Source organism: Mesoplodon bidens (assembly GCF_964165515.1).
Source record: "Mesoplodon bidens genome assembly, chromosome: 11".
Taxonomy (NCBI): domain Eukaryota; kingdom Metazoa; phylum Chordata; class Mammalia; order Artiodactyla; family Ziphiidae; genus Mesoplodon; species Mesoplodon bidens.
Window position 1 is genome coordinate 1,812,848 of NC_138167.1, and position 23,419 is coordinate 1,836,266.

The 23,419-nt window shown below is 42.4% G+C and overlaps 1 protein-coding gene across 20 annotated transcripts in view; it reads left to right on the forward strand.

The window, feature by feature from the left end:
• The window catches only part of RAD52 (RAD52 homolog, DNA repair protein), a 59,406-nt gene extending 36,450 nt beyond the window's left edge, over positions 1 to 22,956 (forward strand). For 4 of the 20 annotated variants that reach the window (XM_081249347.1, XM_081249346.1, XM_081249334.1 and 1 more), the window contains 12 exons: positions 2,382 to 2,508; positions 2,879 to 2,968; positions 4,123 to 4,224; positions 4,819 to 4,912; positions 5,095 to 5,222; positions 6,772 to 6,890; positions 7,749 to 7,824; positions 19,745 to 19,968; positions 20,107 to 20,252; positions 21,583 to 21,654; positions 22,004 to 22,219; positions 22,673 to 22,956. In XM_081249347.1, the coding sequence (XP_081105473.1) occupies positions 2,897 to 2,968; positions 4,123 to 4,224; positions 4,819 to 4,912; positions 5,095 to 5,222; positions 6,772 to 6,890; positions 7,749 to 7,824; positions 19,745 to 19,968; positions 20,107 to 20,252; positions 21,583 to 21,654; positions 22,004 to 22,219; positions 22,673 to 22,734 (1,311 nt within the window). In that variant the 5' untranslated portion in view covers positions 2,382 to 2,508; positions 2,879 to 2,896 and the 3' untranslated portion in view covers positions 22,735 to 22,956. Of the gene's footprint in view, positions 1 to 1,847; positions 2,133 to 2,381; positions 2,536 to 2,878; positions 2,969 to 4,122; positions 4,225 to 4,818; positions 4,913 to 5,094; positions 5,223 to 6,771; positions 6,891 to 7,748; positions 7,825 to 19,744; positions 19,969 to 20,106; positions 20,253 to 21,582; positions 21,655 to 22,003; positions 22,220 to 22,672 lie in introns of those variants that run through there. The other 16 variants (XM_081249351.1, XM_081249350.1, XM_081249349.1 and 13 more) reach the window with 11 other exon arrangements.
• The last annotated feature ends 463 nt before the right edge of the window (positions 22,957 to 23,419 follow it).

Consider the following 23,419-nt stretch of genomic DNA (forward strand, 5'->3'; position numbering starts at 1 on the left):
TTTTAAATATAGCAGTGTGTATATGTCAGTCCCAAACTCCCAATCTATCCCTCCCCGCCGGCCTTCCTCCCTGGCAACCATAAGTTTGTTTTCTAAGTCTGTGAGTCTCTTTCTGTTTTGTAAATAAGTTCATTTGTGTAATAAAGTTTTATTGGGACACAACCACACCCATTCATTTATGTATTGTCTATGGCTACTTTCACGCTAAAACGCCAAAGTGAAGTAGTGACAGAGACCATATAACCTGCAACACCTAACATATTTACTCTCTGGCCCTTTATGGAAAAAGTTTGCTGACCCCTGCTTTATGGAACAGGTATTTAAGTTTTTATCTTTATTAAAATAATACATGCACATATTTGAAAAGGAAATAGCACTAAAAGTTTTATTTTTAAAAAGGCGAGCCCTGCTGCACTGTTCTTCACACCAGCACCACTCCTAAGAGATGTTTCGTTCTTTTACTTGTCTTTTCTGGCATTTCGTTCTTTTACTTGTCTTTTCTGGCATTTATAGTTCTAAGTAATATCCTCATTCCACTATTTCTTGATTCAACAATTTTAGACACTAACTATTTGTTTGTTTGTTTTGTTTTTTGCGGTACGCGGGCCTCTCACTGTTGTGGCCTCTCCCGTTGCGGAGCACAGGCTCCGGAAGCGCAGGCTCAGCGGCCATGGCTCCGCGGCATGTGGGATCTTCCCGGACCAGGGCACGAACCCATGTCCCCTGCATCGGCAGGCGGACCCTCAACCACTGCGCCACCAGGGAAGCCCTAGACACTAACTATTGACTAACCTAGTATAGGCCACTATCCTACTTTTTAGTGCAAGATTATAAATAAATTTACCATTTCTTAGCTGAAAGGTAATGTTTTTTTTTTTTAGAACTTTTTTTGTATTTTATTTATTTATTTATATATTTATTTTATTTATTTGGCTGTGTTGGGTCTTCGTTGCTGCGCATGGGCTTTCTCTAGTTGTGGTGAGCGGGGGCTACTCTTGGTAGCGGTGGCTTCTCTGGTTGTGGAGCACGGCTCTAGGTGCGCGGGCTTGAATAGTTGTGGCTCGAGGACTCTAGAGCACACGGGCTTAGTTGCTCCGCGGCATGTGGGATCTTCCCGGACCAGGGCTCGAACCCGTGTCCCCTGCCTTGGCAGGCAGATTCTTAACCACTGCGCCACCAGGGAAGTCCTGAAAGGTAATGTTTTATGATCATTTAGTTTTCTGCATTTTCATCATCATGTATGTAAGAAAATTAACAAGAACTTAGCAATAACTAACATTTATTTAGTATTTCGTATGTGCCAGGCACTCTTCTGATGTAGTTTTTTTTTAAGTTGAAGTCGAGTTGATCTACAGTGTTGTGTTAATTACTGCTGTACAGCGAGGTGATTCAGTTTTATATATATACACACACACACACACACACACACACACACACACACACATTCTTTCTTTTATATTCTTTTCCATGATGGTTTATCACAGGATATTGAATGTAGTTCTCTGCTGTACAGTAGGCCCTGTTGTTGATCCGTTCTATATATAAAAGCCTACATCTGCTCACCCCAACCTCCCACTCCATCCCTCCCCCAAGCCTCTCCCCCTTGGCAACCACCAGTCTGTTCTCTATGTCTGTGATTCTGTTTCTGTTTTGCAGATAGGTTCATTTGTGTCATATTTTAGATGCTACAGATAAGTGATATCATATATTTATCTTTCTCTTTCTGACTTAATTTCATTTAGTATGATAATCTCTAGTTGCATTAATGCAATTTTTATGCAGTTTCTCATTTAATCTTTACAGAACCCCTAGGAAATGTAGATACTATTGTTATCTCCATTTTCTAGATGATGAAACATCATTTAGAGAGATTATGTGATTTTTCTCTTGGTCAAGACCTCGTGGGTGATGGAGCCAGAAATCACCATTTGAAATGTCAGCTCTTAAACACCGTCTTGGAACACTGCGTGGGGAATCATACTGGTTGACGTTCATAGACTTGTGGTCCTACTGTGAGTGAACAATCTGAAGATTTATAGCATGCAGATGTGCTGAGGCCCAACTTTGTTGGATCTGAGGCGGGTGGGGCACTCAGGTAGCCTGTCAGCCAGCTGCAGCTGCTTTTTCTGAGGGTAATTCTCTTTTCTAATAGACTGCACACTTGCGTGGTCTCAGTCTAATGCAGTGGCTCTCAAACTGGAGCTTGTGTCAGAATCATGGGGTGGGCTTGGTCCAGCACTCAAACATGGGCCTCGCCTCTGGTTTTGGATTCAGTGGGTCTGGGGTGGGGCCTGAGAATGTGCATTTGTAACAAGGTCCCAGGCGATAAAGAAACTGCAGGGACTACTAGTGGTTTAATGCTGTGCCCTTTCTGAACACAGGGTCTTCTGTGCCATCTGGCTCTTCCATTGCGTCACGTCTGTTACACTCCTCCCGCCTGCTGGCGTGTTGGCTCCGCAACAGCAGTTCAGCTACCGTGGCCTGTGTTTCCTCTTCAACCCCACAGAGGTCAGGGTCACGATGCCCATATAGCAGGTGGTCATAAGCTGGTTGTTAGCTCTCCCCTAGCATGCTTTTGTAATTTTGACTTTTTCAATTATGAACATTGTAATTATAACATACAATACATTCTTATTGTAAAAATCACCTTTAATAGCACCACCATGCTAGCAAAATTTTAGCAGAAAGGTAGAAGCAGACCCTAAAGGATTTTCAGTGGCTTGTTAGGTGATAGCTAAGCACTGAGGAACTTGGCCCTTGACTGGGTCAGTGTTTAAAGTATGCAAGGAAAGTTACTTCATCTGATTTTTAGTAGAGGCTCTTGCCTTTTACCACTAGCATTCTTTGAGATCATTTTTTTAATCTTCTTTTTATTTAGAGGTCAGCCTGAATCAACATGTCTGGGACTGAAGAAGCAATTCTTAGTGGCCATCCTGCTGGTGGCAACTCTGTATTATGCTTTGGTCAGGTACGTGTGTTTTTTTCATACCTGGAAGGAATAAGGTTAAGTACAGCAAGGTGATTCACTTAATGATTAATGATTCACTTAATGATTCACTTAATGAGGTCAAGTGAAAAAGGTATGGGGAAGCCATTGGTAGAGCGCCATCATACACATGTAAGCGGTTTTATTGTTTTTTTTCATTTAAGTGCATCATTTGGGAGTCTTTGACAAGCTCTGAGGGCATTTTGGAACTTTAGCAGCACTGGGGGTTACATTTAGATTTAAATTTTATTTATTTTTTGGATAGATTACATTTTCATATGCTGTAACATTCAAAATGAAACAGACTGTATGTAAAAAGTCTATTTCCTATCACTCTTGTCCATATGTCACCCAGATCTCTTTTTTGGAGGCATCCAAGGTTTCTGATGTTGTACTCTTTGTGGAGATGTTCTGTGCATATAAGGGAGATTCTTGCTTTGTCCCCCCAAATTGTATCTTTGTCTTACCAGAAATCTATTTGTGTGTACTTATTCCATTTAAATAGGGCAAGGGGAAAAGTACTGAGGGGATGAAAATCTAAACAAGTAGGAGTGTATTTCTCTATGTGTAGGATGGGACATTGTTGGGCTAGAGAAGAGGACAAATGGAAGCAAGGCTTCCTGTCATGTTTTCTCCTCTCCTACTCCCTTGCCTATATACATGTCATATAGACTCCGAGGAGGGAAGTTCCAGTTTCCCAGTTCTGGCTCGAGAAAGTTTTGTAGGGATGGTAACATATTAATAACATCTAAGGCAGTGGTTTTCAAAATGTGGTCCAGTGACCCCTGGGGGTCCACAAGGCCTTTCAGAGTCTGTGATATCAAAATTATTTTCATAATAATACTAAAATACTCTGTGCCTTTTTCACTCTCATTCTTTCATGAGTGAGGGTGGAGTTTTCCAGAGACCGTATAGCATGTGCTGATATCATTGCTCTGATGGTTACTGGAATGTGTGCCTGCAGAGTTTCTCATTTTTAATTCCTAGTATTGATAGATATAACCCATATAAACAAAAGCTCATAGGATCCTCAGTACTTTTGAAGAGCGTAAAGGGGTCTGGAGACCAAAAAGTTGGAGACTTGCTGATAAGGAATGGTGGAAATGTCAGTTTAATTTTCCCTTTCTGGATTACAGTACCAATACACAGCAGAAGAGTACCAGGCCATCCAGAATGCTCTGAGGCAGAGGCTGGGCCCAGAATACATAAGTAGCCGCATGGCTGGAGGAGGCCAGAAGGTAAGAGTTTACATGCCTGAAAAGTGGGCGCCCACAGTGCTGACCATTTCCATGAACTTGCCAACTCCCTCTCTGATCCTCATGGATTCAGAAGGTCTCTCATTCACTGTTAGTGGACGTTTATTTGTGTCTTTGGGCGGGGATGGGTTCCAGCCTTCACTGTCATCTGCAGTGGCCCAAGCATGGCCTGGCCCAAGACACTAGTTCTAATTGGCTCCTCTGGAAGATCTTTGAATTAAGTTCACTGAGAAATTCTCTGGAATGTTTAAGGGTGGTTTTGCCAAAAAAGCTGGTAAGGAATAAATTAATTTTTTTTTTTTTTTTTTTTTTTTGCGGTACGCGGGCCTCTCACTGCTGTGGCTTCTCCTGTTGCGGAGCACAGGCTCTGGACGCACAGGCTCAGCGGCCTTGGTTCACTGGCCCAGCCGCTCCGCAGCACGTGGGATCTTCCCAGACCGGGGCACGAACCCGCGTCCCCGGACTCTCAACCGCTGCGCCACCAGGGAAGCCCAGATTAAGTAAATTTTGATCCACATTTAAGTATGGCAAGGAATTTTAACAAGCTTTTTTTTCTTCTTTAAATTTTTTTTCCAGGTGTGTTACATCGAGGGTCACAGGGTAATTAATCTGGCCAATGAGATGTTTGGGTACAATGGCTGGGCACACTCTATCACACAACAGAATGTGGGTGAGTATGCTTCCTGGCAGTGGCTGCTTCTTCGTTTCCCTTCGTTGGCATTGGCTGACTTCTGGCAGGAGTGTTTTGTAGGCAAGGACCTAGGGAAGGTGTGCTCAGTCGCCAGCAGGAGGAATACAGGTGAGGCACAGGGATCAGTATCCTCTTCAACTGGTTCTCTTTCCCACTCCTAGATTTTGTTGACCTTAACAATGGCAAGTTCTACGTGGGCGTCTGTGCATTTGTGAGAGTCCAGCTGAAGGTGAGGGTGATGGAGGGGACGTGCTGCCTGCAGGCACGGGGCAGGTGGGAGAGTGAGCAGGTACGGAGGCCTCGGGACCCAGAGAGGGGGTGGGGTTGTTCAGACATCCTCCCTCATGTGCCCCTAAGAGAATTTTGAGGAACTCTGTTCTCTTGCATGTTTTTAAGTTGACTCAGTTTTCACCATATATATAAACAGTTGTAAGGGTGTATTTTTTGGCATATTGTAAAATTTTACATTCTAAAATAAATCTGTTACATCTTTTTAACACATACCAATGTATTCTAAATACCATAGGGGATTAAATGCTGTCATCCAATTAAAAAAATACATGCGCAAGCTATTTTTCTTTTTCTTTCTTTCTTTTTAAATACTTATTTATTTGGTTGCACTGGGTCTTAGTTGTGTCGTGCAGGGTCTTTAGCTGCGCACGCAGGATCTAGTTCCCCAACCAGGGATTGAACCTGGACCCCCTGCGTTGGGCGCATGGAGCCTTAACCACTGGACCACCAGGGAAGTCCCTATTTTTCCTTTTTTTGAGCAAGTTATTCTTCGGTCATCAGGCATCTTACGTTGTTTCTTCTTGAACACGTATTTCCATTCCATTTCCCCTCTGGCTTTTATCCTAATATAAGATATATGATTGAAAACCTTTTATTAATGATAATCTTATTATACTTCTGTGTGTGTGTGTGTGTGTGTGTGTGTGTGTGTGTGTGTGTGTATGTAAAAATTTTAGGGGATAAATTTCCAGTGACCTTAAGGCTCTAACTATTGAGAAATTTCTTCTGGATTGAGTTACTATTGATATTACAGGTGCTATTAATACACAATTTAGTCAGTTGTGTTTATGTTGAAGAGACAACATAACTACATCAAAATATATATATTTAATAAAATTTTATGGAAAATGCATTTCTTGATAAGATGGATGAGCTGTTTTCTATTCAGTTAGTTTGTATATCCATAGTTAATACTACTTATTCCTAGACTAAACATTTAGCATTAATTCTATTCTGACTTATTTTTATAAATACTACCGAGAACCTTATTCACATAAACAACCTGAGAATGAATGAGTTTCGTTACAGTGTCAGTCATTCCTTGCACTCCTTCTGAGTTACCTATCAGAAATCACAATGCTGTCATCAAACATTATACTCAGCCCTGTCAGCCAACAGCTTGATCAGGCCCACCTTCACTTTTGGTAGAAGCCGAGAAACAGGTACCACCTGACTTGTGAGAGGATTTGCTGTCCAGTCGTTAGAATCTGTTAAATATAATATTTCAAATTTTTGGTTTGGTGCCCCAGAGGTTCTCATAGTGTGGGTAATGTGTCTTAGTAAGATGTGAGGCGGGTCAGGTGTGTGCCTGGTTATGTGAAGAGGAAGGAGAATTGTCTTGCACTTGGAGCATAGGCACATCTCTAGGCAGATCCGGTCCAGGAAGTAGCCCTGGAAATGGACTCTGGCAACTCCACCTGTGTTCCAGGCCCTGGGCTCTGTCCAGCCAGTCTGAACAGTGACGCTTGAGGAAGAGGAGAGCTCTGCAGCCAGGGACGGGGCTGCAGCTCCTAACGTTGGACCCTGAACTCCTTTTCTGTCCCCAGGATGGTTCGTATCATGAGGATGTGGGCTATGGTGTCAGCGAGGGCCTCAAGTCCAAAGCCTTGTCTTTGGAGAAGGCGAGGAAGGAGGCAGTGACCGATGGGCTGAAGCGAGCACTGAGGTAGGCAGATCCTGTTCTTCTCAGCTCTGGGTAATAACATCCACGTGGTTCAGAAGTCGAAATAACATAAGTCTTCCTCCCACCCTTGGCCTTGTGCAGCCTGTTTTCCTGCTCTCTTCTGTCTTTCCCCAGTGCTTCTTTATGCTGAGGGCCCACTTTTGGGGGAATAAGTGACAGAATCCTGTGTTCTCTGTTCTGTACTTGACCTTGCCTTCCCCACCCCTCTCATCAGCAGTGTGTCTTGGAGACCTTTCCACACGAGCACATAGATTGTTTCCTCATTCTCTTTAATACACCTACACAGTTCTTCATTATGTATATGTAACATAGTTAACTTCGTTTCGTGAACCAGGGTTTTTAACCTTTTTTGGGGTCATAGATGCCTTTGAGAATTGAATTACCAGAAAAATACATGTAAAACATGCACTAAAAATGTGCAGTACCATAACCCATGGGGGAATCCAGCTATCCCAAGTAAAGAACTTTGGTCATGGAGGTTTGTGCCCCTAAAGTGTGCGTGCTCACTATTACTGGGGAATTGGAGCAGTCCTTGGGAGACATTCTCTGCTGTGGAATTTGTGTTCCGCGTTGGGAGGTATAGCTAGTGGGATTTTGTGCGTGCTTGCTCAGCCTTCCTGTGCTCACTGCCCGTCCTGAGGGCAGGGGTTTGTGACTGTTGTGCTCACTGCTGTATTCTCAGAACCTGATGCAGATGCGTAATGAACATTTTTGAATGCTTATCAGAGTCCATTTCCTCTGCTGTGTTGAGAAGCAGCTTGTACAAAGGGTGTAGTTCTGTCCTCTGATATTTACATATAACGTTCTCAACCCCGTTCCCCCTTTTTTTCTTACCCTTAGAAGTTTCGGGAATGCACTTGGAAATTGTATTCTGGACAAAGACTATCTGAGGTCACTAAACAAGCTTCCACACCAGGTATGTTAGAAGTGGGGGAATGGAATGCGTTGCAGTAAAGGTGAAACTGATGATGCTTTTGTGTCATGAGTGAGTATTTGGTGATGGAGAGAGAAAAAGTGAAGACTTGGCTGGGATGTATTTCAGACAACTTTGAACATAAGAGCCAGCAGGAACCAATTACCTTAATGTACCCATGAGGAAATTGAAGCCTGGAGCATTTGTGTTACTTGTCTCTTATGTAGAGAGAACCGTGCTTGGCAGTGGTCTGTGAGGCAGAAGGAGCACAGATCCCTTGCAGCACCACTGCCATTTCTTACAAACACTCAGAGCCTCACCCGTTCAACCTTCCTGCTCTTCCTTAGCTCGGGTGTCTTTAAGGTTTAGCTCTCCCTTGTTTCTGTACTTGCGTGTCATGTGATCTGTGCATTTGCCTTCGGAGAATGGGGTCTGGAGTTTAGCATGCCTGGGCCAGTCAGGCTCTGGAGCATTCCTGTTGCCTGGTAGAGTGTGGCTGCTTCGCCTGTGGTTCTTTGGGTCCCTGCAGTGCCACCACCCTGGGCAGCCTTCCCTCTCTGGTACTTGAGGGGTTCTTTTTCTTGTGCTGCCCCTAAGAGAGGTGTGTGTCAATTGGCAGCTGTCAAAACTCCATTTCTTGGGGCTTCCCTGGTGGCGCAGTGGTTGAGAGTCCGCCTGCCGATGCAGGGGACACGGGTTTGTGCCCTGGTCCGGGAAGATCCCACATGCCGCGGAGCGGCTGGGCCCGTGAGCCACGGCCGCTGAGCCTGCACGTCCGGAGCCTGTGCTCTGCAACGGGAGAGGCCACGACAGTGAGAGGCCCACGTACCGCAAAAAAACCCAGAAAACAAAAAAACTCCATTTCTTTCCTTTTTCTAGATCCTTTTTACATATTATTGGACTCACTTTGCTAATATTTTGTTAAGGATTTCTGCCATATTTATGAGGGATATTGTAGTTTTTTCTTTTTTTAAAACATTGTGGTAAAAAACACATAACATGAAAATTACCGTTTTAACCATTTTTAAGTGTACAGTTCAGTAGTGAAACACATCTCCAGAACTTACAACATGGAAACCTCTGCACCCATAAACTCCCCTTTACCCCTTCCTTCAGCCCCTGGCAACCACCATTCTACTTTCTGTTTCTATGAATTTGACTATTTTAAATACCTCATATAAGTGCAGTCATACAATTTATGTCTTTCTGTGACTGGCTGTGTTACTTAGGATAATGTCCTCAAGGTTCATCTATGTTGTAGCAGGTGTCAGAATTTCCTTCCTTTCTAAGGCTGAGTAATATTCCATTGTATGTATATATCACATTTTCTCTATCCCTTCATCCATCAATGGATATTTGGGTTGCTTCCATCTCTTGGCTGTTGTGAATACTGCTGTAATGACCATAGATGTGCAAATACCTCTTGAGGACTCTGTTTTCAGTTATTTTGGATATATATCCAGCAGTCGGGTTGCTGGATCGTATGGTGGGTTTTTTTAAATTTTTTTGAGGAACTTCCATACTGTTTTCTATGATGGCTGCACTATTTTGCAACTCAGCCAACAGTGCACAAGGGTTCTGATTTCTCCACATCCTTGCCAACATGTGTTGTTTTCTGCTTTTTTGATAGTAGCTATCCTAATGGGTGTGATTTGAATTTCTCTGATGATTAGTGATGTTGAACATCTTTTCATGTGCTTATTGCCCATTTGTGTATCATCTTTGGAGAAATGTCTACTCAGGTTCTTTGCCCATTTTTTAATTGGGCTATTTGATTTTTTTGTTGTCAAGTTGTAGGAGTTCTTTATATATTCTGGCTATTAACTCCTTATGAGAGATATGATTGCAAAGTTTTTTCCCATTCCATAGCTTGCCTTTTAAGTTTGATATAGCTCCATTTGTATATTTTTGCTTTTTTTGTTGCATTTTGGTGTCATATCCAAGAAATCATTGCCAAATTCAATGTCATGAAGTTTTTCTTCCCCTGTGTTTTCTTCTTTGAGTTTTATAGTTTTGGGTCTTATATTTAGGTATTTAATCTATCTTGAATTTATTTTTGTATATGATGTAAGATACAGGTCTAACTTCGTTCTTTTGCATGTGGATATTCAGTTTTTCCAATGTCATTTGTTGAAGAGACTCCTTTCCCCATTGTGTAGTCTTGGCATGCTTGCTAAAGATCATTTGGTCATACATGAGGATTTATCTCTGGGCTTTCTGTATTATTACATTGACCTACACACCTGCCTTTATGGCAGTATCATACTGTTTTGATTACTGAAGCTTTGTAATATGTTTGGAAACCAGGAGGTCCTCCAATTTTGTTCCTTTTTTTTTTTCAAAATTATTTTTGCTATTTGAAGTCCCTTGAGATTCTTTATAAATTTTAAGATGAATTTTTTTATTTATGCAAAAAATGCCATTGGAATTTTGATAGGGATTACACTGAATCTGTAGACCACTTTGGTAGTATGCATATCTTAACAATATTAAGTCTTCCAGTTCATGAACATGGGAAGTCTTTCCATCTATTTGTGCCTTCTTTAATTTCTTTCAGCAATGTTTCATAGTTTTCAGTGTACAAGTCTTTCACCTTGGTTAGGTTTATTCCTAAGTATTTTATTCTTTTTCATGCTATTGTAAATGGAATTGTTGTCTTAATTTTGATTGTTCATTATTAGTGTATAGAGACACAACTGTTATTTATGTGGATTTTGTATCCTGAAACTTTGCTGAATTTGTTTATTAATTCTAACAGGGTTTTTTTGTCGAGTCTTTAGGGTTTTCTACATAGAAGATCAAGTAATCTGCAACCAGAGATAACTTTACTTCTTCCTTTCCAATTTGGATTCCTTTTTTTTCCTTGCCTAATTGCTCTGGCTAGGACTTCCAATATGTTAAGAAGTAGTGAGAGTGGGCATCCTTGCCTTGTTCCTGATCTTCCAGGAAAAGCTTTCAGTCTTCACCATTGAGTATGATGTTAACTGTAGGCTTTTCATATATGGCCTTTATTATGTTGAGGTTGTTTCTTTCTGTTCCTAATTTGTTGAATGTTTTTATCATGAAATAAATATTGAATCTTGTCAGACATTTTTTTTGCATCAATTTAGATGAACAGGTGGTTTTGTTATGGATCACATTGATTGATTTGTGTATGTCGAACCATCTTTGCATTTCAAGAATAAACCTCTCTTGGTCATGGTGTATAATACTTTTAATGTGCTGTTAAATTTGGTGAGCTGGTATTTCACTGAGGATTTTTGCATCAATATTCATCAGGGATATTGGTCTATAGTTTTCTTGTAGTGTCTTTTTTTCCACCCTCCTCTTATAGTGTTTTTGCCTGGCTTTGGTATCAGAATAACGCTGGCCTCATAGAATGAACTTGGAGGTGTTCCCTCCTTTTCAGTTTTTTGGAAGGGTTTGACGGTTGGTGTTAATTCTTTAAATGTTTGGTAGAATTTTCCAGTGAAGCCATTTAGTCCTGGGCTTTTTTTGTTGTTGTTATTAGGTTTTTGTTTACTAAAACACTCTTCTACTAGTTACTGGTCTATTTCTGTTTCTTCATGATTCAGTCTTGGTAGGTTGTGTGTTTTAGGAATGTATCCATTTCTTCTAGGCTATCTGATTTGTTGGTGTACAGCTGTTCATAGTATTCTCATCATCTTTTTTTTTTTTTGCGGTATGTGGGCCTCTCACTGTTGTGGCCTCTCCCGTTGCGGAGCACAGGCTCCGGAAGCGCAGGCTCAGCGGCCATGGCACGTGGGCCTAGCCGCTCCGCGGCATGTGGGATCTTCCCGGACCGGGGCACGAACCCATGTCCCCTGCATCGGCAGGTGGACTCTCAACCACTGCGCCACCAGGGAAGCCCTGCCCTATGCTTTATTTCCTATCTTCTCCTAGCTTGTGTCAGCTAGAAACTTCCCTGTTAGTACTGTTTTTGCTGCATATGTAAGTTTTGGTATGCTGTGTTTTCATTTTCATTTGTCTCAAGATATTTTCTAATTTCCCTTGTGATTTATTTGACCCATTGGTTGTCTTAAGAAAGTACTAATTTCCACGTTTGTGAATTTTCCATTTTTCCCTCTGCCATTGATTTCCAGTTTCATTCCGTTGTGATCAGCAAAGATATTTTTTGTATAATTTCTGTCTTCTTCAATTTAAGACTTGTTTTGTAGCCTAACGTGTGGTCTCTCCTGGAGAATATTCCATTTGTACTTGAGGAGAATGTATATTGTGCTGTTGTTGGGTGGAATATTCTCTATATGTCTTAGGTCCATATGGTCTGTAGTTTTCAAATCTTCTGTTTTCTTATTGACCTTCTGTTTGGTTCTATCTGTTACTGAAAGCAGGGTACTGAAGTCTTCTACTATTATTGTCTTGCTGTGTATTTCTCCCTTCAAATCTGTCAAAGTTTGCTTTACATATTTAGGAGCTCTGATGTTTGGTATATAAGTATTTATAGTTGTTATAGCTTCACAGTTAATTGACCCTTTTATTATTATAGAATGTCCTCTTTTGTCTCTTGTAACAGTTTTTGACTTAAAGTCTATTTTTTCTTATATTAGTATAGCCTCCCCTGCTCCCTTTTGGGTGCCATTTACATGGAATATCTTTTTCCATCCTTTCACCTTCAGCCTGTGTTATGTCTTTAGATCTGAAGTGAGTCTAATGTAGGAAGTATGTAGTTGTATCTTGTTTTTTGAATCCATCCAGCCAATCTATGGCTTTTGGTTGGGGAGTTTGATCCATTTACCTTTATTATTGATAGGGAAGGGCTTAGTATTGTCATTTTGTTAATCGTTGTCTGTATGTCCTGTAGCTTAGCTTTTTTTTTTGTCCCTTCTTTCCTCTCTTACTGCTGTCCTTTGTGTTGTGTTGATTATTTTGGTAGTAACATGATTTGATTCCCTTCTTGTTTACTTTTGTGTATATCCTATAGATATTTTCTTCGTGGTTACCATTGCAATTATATAAAACATTTTAAAGTTATAACATTCTATTTTAAACTGATAACTTGAATTGCATACAAAAACTCTAGTCCTTTACAACCCCACTTTATGTTATTGATGTTACAGATTACATCTTCATATTATTGTATGTCCACTAACATAGATTGATAGTTATAAAAGTTTTAATGGTTTTTACATTTAATATCTGTATTCATTATATAATTTTAATGGTTTTTTTCATTTAAATTCCATGTACCAAAATTATAACGATACAGGTTACCGTTTTTGTCCGTGTATTTACCTTTACTGGAGAACATTTTATTTTCATGTTGCTGCCCAGCATCCTTTTGTTTCAGTTCAAAGGACTCCCTTTAGCATTTGTTGTAGAGCAAGTCTAGTGGTAATGAACTCCCTCTGCTTTTGTTTATTTGAAAAAAATCTTAGTTTCTCCATTTTTGAAGGATACTTTTGTTGGATACACTATTCTTGGCTAAGTTTTTTCTTGCAGTTTTTTCTTTCTTTTTTTCTTTTTATTCTTTGAATATATCATCCCACTCCATTTTGGCCTGTAAGAGTTCTGCTGAGGAATCTGATAATCTTAGGCAGGCACTCCAGTATGTGATGATTTGCTTTTCTCTCGCTGTCTTCAAGATTTCTCTGTCTTTGACTTTTTTAATAAAATTGAGATATAATTGACATACAACATTATAGGCATACCTTGTTTTATAGTGCTTCATTTTATTGCACTTCACAGATAATTGCATTTTTTTTTTTTTTTTTTTTTTTTTTTTTGCTGTACGCGGGCCTCTCACTGCTGTGGCCTCTCCCGTTGCGGAGCACAGGCTCTGGACACACAGGCTCCGCGGCCATGGCTCGCGGGCCCAGCCGCTCCACGGCATGTGGGATCTTCCGGGATAGGGGCACGAACCCGTGTCCCCTGCATCGGCAGGCGGACTCTCAACCACTGCGCCACCAGGGAAGCCCGATAATTGCATTTTTTACAAATTGAAGGTTTGTGGCAACTGCATTGTCAGGTGATGGTTGGCATTTTTTAGCAATAAATTATTTTTTGATTAAGGTATGTACATTGCTTTTTTTTGACATAATGCTGTTGCGCACTTAACATACTACAGTATACTGTAAACACAACTGTTATATGCACTAAGAAACCAAAAAATTGTGTGACTTGCTTTATTTCTATATTTGCTTTATTGTGGAGGTCTGGAACCAAACCTGGAATATCTTTGAGGTATGCCTGTATATTAGTTTCAATTGTACAACATAATGATTCAGTATTTTTATATATTGCAAGATGATCACCACAATGTCTAGTTAACATTCCATCACCACACATAGATGCAGTTTTTTTTATGATGAGAACTGTTAAGATCTATTCTTTTAGCAACATTCAAATTATACAATACATTGTTATTGACTATAGTCACCATGCTGTACATTACATCCCCAGAGCTTATTTATTTAATAACAGGACGTTTGTACCTTTTGACTCCCTTCACCCATTTTGTCCACCCCCCAACCCTGGCAACCAGTAGTCTGTTCTCTTTATCTATGAGCTCAGTTTTTGTTTGTTTGTTTGTTTAGATTCCACATATAAGTGAGATCATATGGTATTTATTTTTCTCTCTCAATTATTTCACTTAGCAAATTGTCCTCAAGATCCATCCATGTTGTTGCAAGTGGCAAAATTTTCTTCTTTATGCCTGAATAATGTTCCGTTGTAGATACATATACTACATTCTTTATCAGTGGACATTTAGGTTGCTTCCATGTCTTGGCTGTTATAATGCTGCAGTGAAAATGGGGGAGCATATCTTTTTGGGTTACTGTTTGTCTTTTCTTTGGATAAATACCCAGAAGTGAAATTGCTGCATCATATGGTAGTTCTATTTTCTAATTTATTATTATAATAATTATTATTTTTAGTTTCTAATTTATTCAGGAAACTGTTTTCCATAGTTTTTCCCATAGTGGTTATGCCAGTTTACAGTCCCACCAGCAGTGCACAAGGGTTCCCTTTTCTCCACATTCTCACCAGCACTTGTTGTCTCTTGTCTTTTTGATAATAGCCATTCTGACAGGTGTGAGGTGCTATCTTATTGTGGTTTTGATTTTCATTTCCCTGTAGGTGAGTGATGTTGAGTATCTTTTTATGTACCTGTTGGGCATCTGTATGTCTTCTTTGAAAGAATATCTATTCAGATCTTCTGCCCATTTTTTAATTGGATTGTTGTTTTGTTTTGTTTTTGCTTCTGAGTTGTATGAGTTCTTTATATGTTTTGAATGTTAATGCTTTATCAGTTATATCATTTGAAAACTTCTTATCCCATTCAGTAGGTTGCCTTTTCACTTTGTTAATTGTTTCCTTTGCTGTCAGAAGCTTTTTAGTTTGATATAGTCCCACTTGTTTATTTTTGCTTTTGTTGTCTTTGCTTTTTGGTGTCAAATACAAAAAAATTACCATCAAGACCAGTGTTGGGCTTCCCTGGTGGCGCAGTGGTTGAGAGTCTGCCTGCCGATGCAGGGGACACGGGTTCGTGCCCCGGTCCGGGAAGATCCCCTGTGCCGCGGAGCAGCTGGGCCCGTGAGCCATGGCCACTGAGCCTGCGCGTCCAGAGCCTGTGCTCTGCAACGGGAGAGGCCACAACAGTGAGAGGCCCGCGTACCGCAAAAAATAAAAAATAAAAAAAGACCAATGTCAAGGAGCTTACTGTGCCTATGTTTTCTTCTAGGAGTTTTATGGTTTCAGGTCTTTAACCCAGTGTTAATTTTTGTGTATGGTGTAAGTGGTCCAGTTTAATTCTTTTGCATGTGACTGTCCAGTTCTTTTGTTTTTGTTTTAATAAATTTATTTATTTTTGGCTGTGTTGGGTCTTCGTTGCTGCGAAGACTGTCTCTAGTTGCAGCAAGTGGGGGCTACTCTTCGTTGCAGTGCGCAGGCTTCTCATTGCAGTGGCTTCTCTTGTTGCAGAGCACGGGCTCTAGGCACATGGGCTTTAGTAGTTGTGGCACGCGGGCTCAGTCGTTGTGGCTCACAGGCTCTAGGGTGCAGGCTCAGTAGTTGTGGTGCATGGGCTTAGTTGCTCTGCAGCATGTGGGATCTTCCCGGACCAGGGCTTGAAGCCGTGCCTCTGCATTGGCAGGTGGATTCTTAACCACTGCGCCAGCAGGGAAGTCCCTACTCTCCAGTTTCTTACAGTTTTGTTGAATAGACTGTCATTTCCCCATTGTATATTTTTGGCTCCTTTGTCATAAATTGACCATGTATGTGTGGGTTTATTTCTGGGCTCTCTATTCTGTTCCATTGATCTATGTCTGTTTTTGTGCCAATACCATTCTGTTAATTACTAGAGCTTTGTAATGTAGTTTGAAATCAGGAGGTGTGATGCCTCCAGCTTTGTTCTTCTTTCTCAGGATTGCTTTGGTTATTCAGGGTCTTTTGTGGTTCCATACAAATTTTAGGATTGTTTGTTCTATTTGTGTGAAAAAAATGCCTTTGGAATTTTGATACGGATTGCATTGAATTTGTAGATTGCTTTGGGTATAGACATTTTCATAATATTGACTTGCAATTCATGAGTGTGGAATATCTTTCCATTTATTTGTATCCACCTCTTTCAGTGTCTTCTAGTTTTCTGAGTACAGGTCTTTCATCTCTTTGGTTAAATTTATTCCCAGGTGTTTCTTTTTGATGCAATTGTAAATAGGATTGTTTTCTTAATTTCTCTTTCTGATAGTTCATCGTACTGTCTTTGACTTTTGACATTTTGATTACAATATGCCTTGTTCTCTTTGGGCTCATCCTAGATGTAGTTCTTTGAGCTTCTTGAATTTATACATCTTTTCTTTCCTCAGATTTTGGAAGTTTTTCACCAGTAATTCATTTCTCTTTGTTGATACTCTCATTTTGTATATACATCATCATTTTCCTGATTTCTTCGAGCTGTCTGTCTGTGATCTCCTAGTTCATTGAGCATCCTTGAGTTATTTTAGTTTCTTTGTCAGGCAGCTCATAGCTCTTCATTTCTTCAGGGTGAGTTTTTTGAGTTTCATTTTGTTCCTTTGATTGGGCCATGTCTGTTTCTTTATATGTGATCTTTTGCTGAGATTTGGGCATTTGAAAAAACCACCACCTCTCCCAGTCTTTCTGTACTGGCTTTGTGCAGGGGAAGATCTGTGCCAGTCAGCCCAGCTGGAGGTTCTAGGACCTCTCAGGTCTTTTAGTCTCCTGCTGCTTCTGGCATCCGACTGCAGAACTGCAGCTCTTATGTGCTGTGGCGCTCACCTGTTTTTAGTGACTTTCAAACTCTGCTCCCGATTCTGTCAGCATTTTGTCAGGTGAGACAGAAACCAGTGCCTTGGGCAGCCTCCAGACAAGCCCCGGTAACTTCAGATGCACAGTCCACTCTTCTGTTTCCACCCAGAGGGAAGAGCCCCAGTGTGGGAGGTTTCCTCTGCTTGTACTGCTCTGTGCCAGACAGGGGCAGGGGCACGGCCGTGGGCGGGCAGGCATGCAGAATGCCGTGCACTTGGCTCCCTCGTTTGCTGGAACCTTGTCTTGGTTTTGTGTCGGCCTGAGTGCTGTGGCCTCTCGCGTGGCCACTGGGGTCCGTACAGAGGTGTCGGGTCTGTGTACTGCTGCCAGCTTGGCGTCTCTGTGAGAGAGACTTGGAGCTTCTGGCCTGCCGTGTGCTGACGTCACTCTCCATTTCTTTGTCACTTTTTTCTTTCAATGAATTTTTAAACAAAGTGCAACATATATATAGAAAACGGCATACATCATAATGGCACAGCCTGATGAAGTTTTAGAAGTGAACACAGCTATTTTTTACAAACCAGACAGGGAAACAGAATATTATCAGCACTCCAGGGCCCCATTTTGCCCCCTCCCATTCACTACCTTGATTTTATCTTTTCAAAAGTAACTACTGTTCTGACTTCTAGTCTCAGATTTATTCCTGGTTTTGAACTTTATATAATGGGATTGTACAGTTTATGCTTTACAAAAAGTGACTGAAGTATTTAAAAGTACATATAGACATGCAGACAATGCACACATCATAAATGTTCAGCTTCATGAATTCTAAGACCAGACACACTCACATAACCGGCACCTGAGTCACGGTGGAGCATCCCCGTGTCCCAGAATGTCTCAATTGTGTGTCCCTTGCAGTTGCTGCCGAGGCCTCCCCTTCTCATCATTACCGAGGAAAACCACTTTTGACAACATAGGTTAGTGTTGACTGTCCTGTACTTTTTGCGATCCAATAGTTGAACTGTTTTGTGTCTGGCTTTCATTCCACACGTGCGTGGGATTCATTCTTAGCTGCATGTAGTAGCATTTCCAGTGCTGTATCTTCTCTGTTGCACGAGTCTCTACCACAGTTGACTTCCCCAGACTGACTTGACAGACGTTTGCGGTTTTCATAGCCTTTGGTTGTGTTGGATACAGGGCGGCCGTCAGCGTTTGGGTGCGCCTCTCGCTGCACACACTCACCCATTTACCTTGGGAACTGCTGGGTCGGCTCAGAGGGCTGGGCATATGCCTAGTTTTAGTAGATTCTTCCACTTTCCAGTATGGTTGTACTGACTCACACTCCCACCTGGCAGTGTATGAGTTCCAATTATTCTATACATTCAATAGCACTTAGCATCATCAGTCTTTTAAAATTTTTTCAGTGCTCATTTTTTCCCCCAATTTCTTTTACTGTGGTAAAACATACATAACACAATGTACCATCTTAGACATTGTAAGGGTACAGTTCAGGGGTACTAAATACATTTATAATGTGGGATACTCATCACCGCCATCTATCTCTGTAGCTCTTCTCTAACTGAAACTCTAGGCCCGTTAAACATGACGCCAGCACCCCTCTCCACACAGCCCTGGGCACCATCTACTTTGTCTCTTTGGTCTGGCTACTCTAAGGGCCTCATGTCAGTGGAGTCATCTCTTGCCTGTCCTTTTGTGACTGGCCCCTTTGACTGAGGAGAATGTCCTCAAGGTTCATCCATGTCATAGCATAAACTCATTTCTCTTTTCTTTCTTTCTTTTTTGGCAGTACCATGCGGCCTGCAGGATGATCTCAGTTCCCTGGCCAGGGATTGAATGAACCTGGCCACGGCAACGAAAGCCCAGAATCTTAACCACTAGGCCACCAGGGAACTCCCCGCATAAGCTCATTTCTGTTTATTTTTTTATTTTTATTTTTTTGCAGTACACGGGTCTCTCACTGTTGTGGCCTCTCACTGTTGTGGCCTCTCCTGTTGCGGAGCACAGGCTCCGCACGCGCAGGCTCAGCGGCCATGGCTCATGGGCCCAGCCGCTCCGCGGCATGTGGGATCTTCCTTGACCGGGGCACGAACCCGTGTCCCCTGCATCGGCAGGCGGACTGTCAACCACTGCGCCACCAGGGAAGCCCTGTTTAACTTATTTACTTCTCAATGTCAGTACGAAATTTCACAGTATAATTTTCATTTTCATGTTATCTGTATCCAAAATGTAGTCATCTCAATCCCTCATATTCCTTTATTCTATCAGCATCATATTATTAATTGAGAGAGGAGCTCTCCCAAGTGAAAAATCTCTGGGTTTCTGTAGTGTGATGATGTGTGATCATTTCCATTAAAAAAAAAGTAGACAGCATCAGATCCGGTTGCCAAGAAAAGATTCAAATTAGATTTTACAGAGCATTTGCCCTAAATAAAAACTGAAGTATGATTCCTTCTTATCAAAACTTCATTAATACATAATGGCATAGGTGGAAAATGAAATTGTTTTATTCCTCCTATAATTAAAATGACTTGAACTGATGGATCCCTTGTCCCAGCTCCTTAGGACCTAGAAGGAATGGTGGATAGAGGATCGTGAAATGCCATTTTTCAGGTATCCAGATCCTTGAGGGAGGGGGAAGAGCAGTTGGAAGAAGTTTTCTCCCTTTTTCCCTCATTAGCCGCCTCTTGAAGTGGACTTAACTAAAGCGAAGAGACAAGACTTTGAACCATCTGTGGAACAAGCCAGATATAGCAGCTGCCGACAGAACCTGACTCTGGGACCCCCCAAACCACAGGAGGTGACGTCCCCTTGCATACCAAGCCACCACGTTGTGATGCAGGGGATGAGGACAGCAGCTCCGGGTGCAGGCCACGTGCCCTCCCCACCCCTGCTCCTTCCCAGGTGTCTCCCCCCGCCTCCCACTCCTGCCTTCACTTCAGAGCCAGCACACAGGCTGGCCCGTGTGCTCCCTTGGGAACTGTGTGTTGCTGCTCACCAGTTAACTCAGGAACTCACCTCCCTGTTGCTCTCCTGATGCAGAAGCCCGACCTCCGCCGCCACAGAGAGCGATGCCACGTACCAGCGGAAGCTCCGGCAAAGACAGCTGCAGCAGCGGTTCCGGGAGCAGATGGAGAAACAGCAGCAGGAACCCCCGTCTGGCCCACCCGCCGAGAAGCAGGGTCCTGGTGAGAGGACAGAGCACGGGCTCTAGGGGCGACCCTGCTCCCCCGACTCTGCAGCAGATCGGGTCTGCACACAGCAGAGGCGGCTACGGGCTCAAACCGTCACGTCCTGCCTTGCGTTGCCCCGTGACTGAAGGAAGACACTGGTCTTTTGGGGGAAGGAGGCGGGCCCTGACATAACCTGGAACTAGATGTCTCAGGGGACAGAGCCTTTTTTTTTTTTTTTTATAATTAATTTTTTTTTAAACTTTTGGCTGCGTTGGGTCTTTGTTGCTGTGCACGGGGGCTTTCTGTAGCTGTGGCGAGCGGGGGCTACTCTTCGTTGCAGTGTGCGGGCTCATTGCAGTGGCTTCTCTTGTTGCAGAGCACGGGCTCTAGTAGTTGTGGCATGTGGGCTCAGTAGTTGTGGCTTGCGGGCTCTAGAGTGCAGTCTCAGTAGTTGTGGTGCACGGGCATTGTTGCTTCGCGGCATGTGGGATCTTCCTGGACCGGGCTTGAACCCGTGTCCCTTCCACTGGCAGGTGGATTCTTAACCACTGCGCCCCCAGGGAAGCCCCTGAGCTGTCTCTGAACATAAAGCAAAGTTGGGTTTGAAGAGAATGAGTTTCTGGCAATTCTTTATCCCTGAACTTTTTATTTCAGAGTCCAGGTTCAGTGGGAGTAGTAGATACAGATTTTCTTGGAGTCTTTCTCAGAGACTAGAAACAAAGAAAGACCAAGTGGATTTTTGCCCAGCTTCTCCCTAAAAATTACAAAGAAGGTTCAGAGGACTTGCTTCATGTTTAGTTCTTTATAATTCCCCTCAGCACTACTGGCAGGCTGAGGTTAATGTAGGGGAAAAAAAACCCAAAAAACTTACTGTGCTGGGGATGCTCTTAATAAGAATTATTCTTCTAGGTCTTTAGCTTCCAAACCATTGCAGAAGCTCTGGGGATCAGGGGTGGAGGAGGAGTCATCTCCAGGACTTCCCCCATCCCGAATCACACAGTCATCATCTTGGTTTTACATATTCATTTCTGCTTAAGATTTTGTTTGAACAAGGGTTATATAGCTTCAAATAGTAAAAATTGGACAAGACGGCTTACAATAACTCTTCTGTTTCTGCTGCTAAAGAAGAAACAAACTTCTCAGGTTTTTTTCGCAGTTTGATGAGAAGAAAGAATATAGTATCGTCAGTCCTATTTTATATAGATCTGTAGGTAGGACCAGGATGCAGGGTCCCGAGTTCTACTGCTGGCCGTGCCGACGAGTGTAACCCCAGGCAGCTTTGCACACACTTCCAAGGCCGCCCCTGGCCCAGCTTGGTTACGTGGTTTTGTCCTTTCTCTTGCAGCAGCGCTGCCACCGGTGCCACCTGCTGGAACTGCTGCTTCAGAGCCGCTCACCCAGACAGACGTGTTTCCAGGTCAGGAGGGCTAAAGGAATGACTTCAGTCCTAATCAGTAAATACCTATCAAGTGCCTGTAAGTTACTGTGCTGTATACTTTCCGTGGTCACAAATACATTTCAAAACAGGCATATAAAATATCTTCATTTCCATTGGTTTTGTAGAAAGTGCTGACTGATAGCACATATGCAGCTCCTCCGCTGTCTGGACCCGAGAGAAGCTTTGGTGTACTTTCATGGGTCGGGGAAAGAGAAATCCCCAACGCCATCGTATAGAGCGCTCATGATACGGCATTTCTCACGACCTGTTATTTTTCCAGCACCTCGTTTGTTGATGCTGCATTTGCTTGTGACCCCTGTCCTTGCAGACAGTCTTGAAATGTGGTACATGGCTCTAGATGCAGGGGACAGTGTGGTCAAGCCCTTGTCTAAACCAGAACCGCCACAGACCCCTGCCGCCTCCGTCCTGCAGAACGAGATGGAGACCTGGAACAGGACCCCACAGAGCCTTTGCCACCAGAATCCACAGGCAAAATCTGGACCCTGGCACCTTCAAACTTACAACCTTAACCAACACGTAACAGGTAGCAAAGTGTTTTAGGAACAGAAATGGAAGGGAGAACCTGGGTATAATTCTATGAATCGTAAAGAAAGAATGACATTCCGTTTTAAGAAGTTGGAGGGGACTCATGCCAGACCAGTAGCAGTCTAAGAAAATGGAGTGTAACTGGATTAAGAGTCGCAAGTCTTCCTTGGGGTCCTGACCTGAGGTGCAGCTCTTTCTAGCTGATAGTAGTGGGACGCTGAAGCATGGCTGCATTAAGAGCTTTCCTCTTAAAAGCAGGCCTGTCATGATCTCTACTGCAGCTTGGTCTAGTGTTAACAGTGGGACCTGTCCCCCTCATAACAATTTTCATTCTTGGCCTTTAGTTTAAAGTAGGACAGTTAACTAATACGATTCAAAAGTTATTAGCTGTCAGTTTATTCCTTATTTTTAAATCATGGCAGCTGTATGTGAACAATCTTCTCTTCCATAGGAGACTGTGATTCATATAGGAAGAACCAGGACACGAAGAAAAGGAAATTGGATCCATCTTGAGCAAGGCTCCGTTCACCTCACTGGATTCTGTCACACAGGGACTTTCAAAAACTGCTTCTTGGTCATGAAATGACTCATCATTCCTAGGGAATGAGCTTTACCTCCGGGGATTTACCTTGCTTCATGCTCAACTTCGCCAGAGGATTTCACTATTGGAACCTGACGCAGATCAAGCTGGGCAGGTTGGGAAGCCCTGCGGAGATTAAACAAACAAACACCTTTTCTTTGGCTCTTCACTATTTATTCCTAAGCTTTTATGTTAATAAAGGTAGAAATTCTAGGAATCACAGTGGCCACCTTCCCCACGCACCAACCTCGACAGCGGCCTGCGCTTTGTCACTCTGTGTGACCTCTGACCCCTTTCGCTGCCACTCATCTACAACAATCTGTCATTTACAGGCTCATCATGAAACTACTTCGATTTTTTCCTAATAAGGAAATAATCTAAGACCAAAGAAAAGGCATTTTAAGAAAGCAAAATAAAATCCTACTTTGTAACAAAATAACAGGCATACCTCTTTTTATTGCACTTTGCATTTTTTTTTTTTTTTTTTTTAACAAATTGAAGGTTTTTGGCAACCCTGTGTTGAGCATTTTCCCAACAGCATTTTAAAGTATATATTGTTTTAGGGACTTCCCTGGTGGTCCAGTGGTTAAGACTCCACACTCCCAAGGCAGGGGTCCC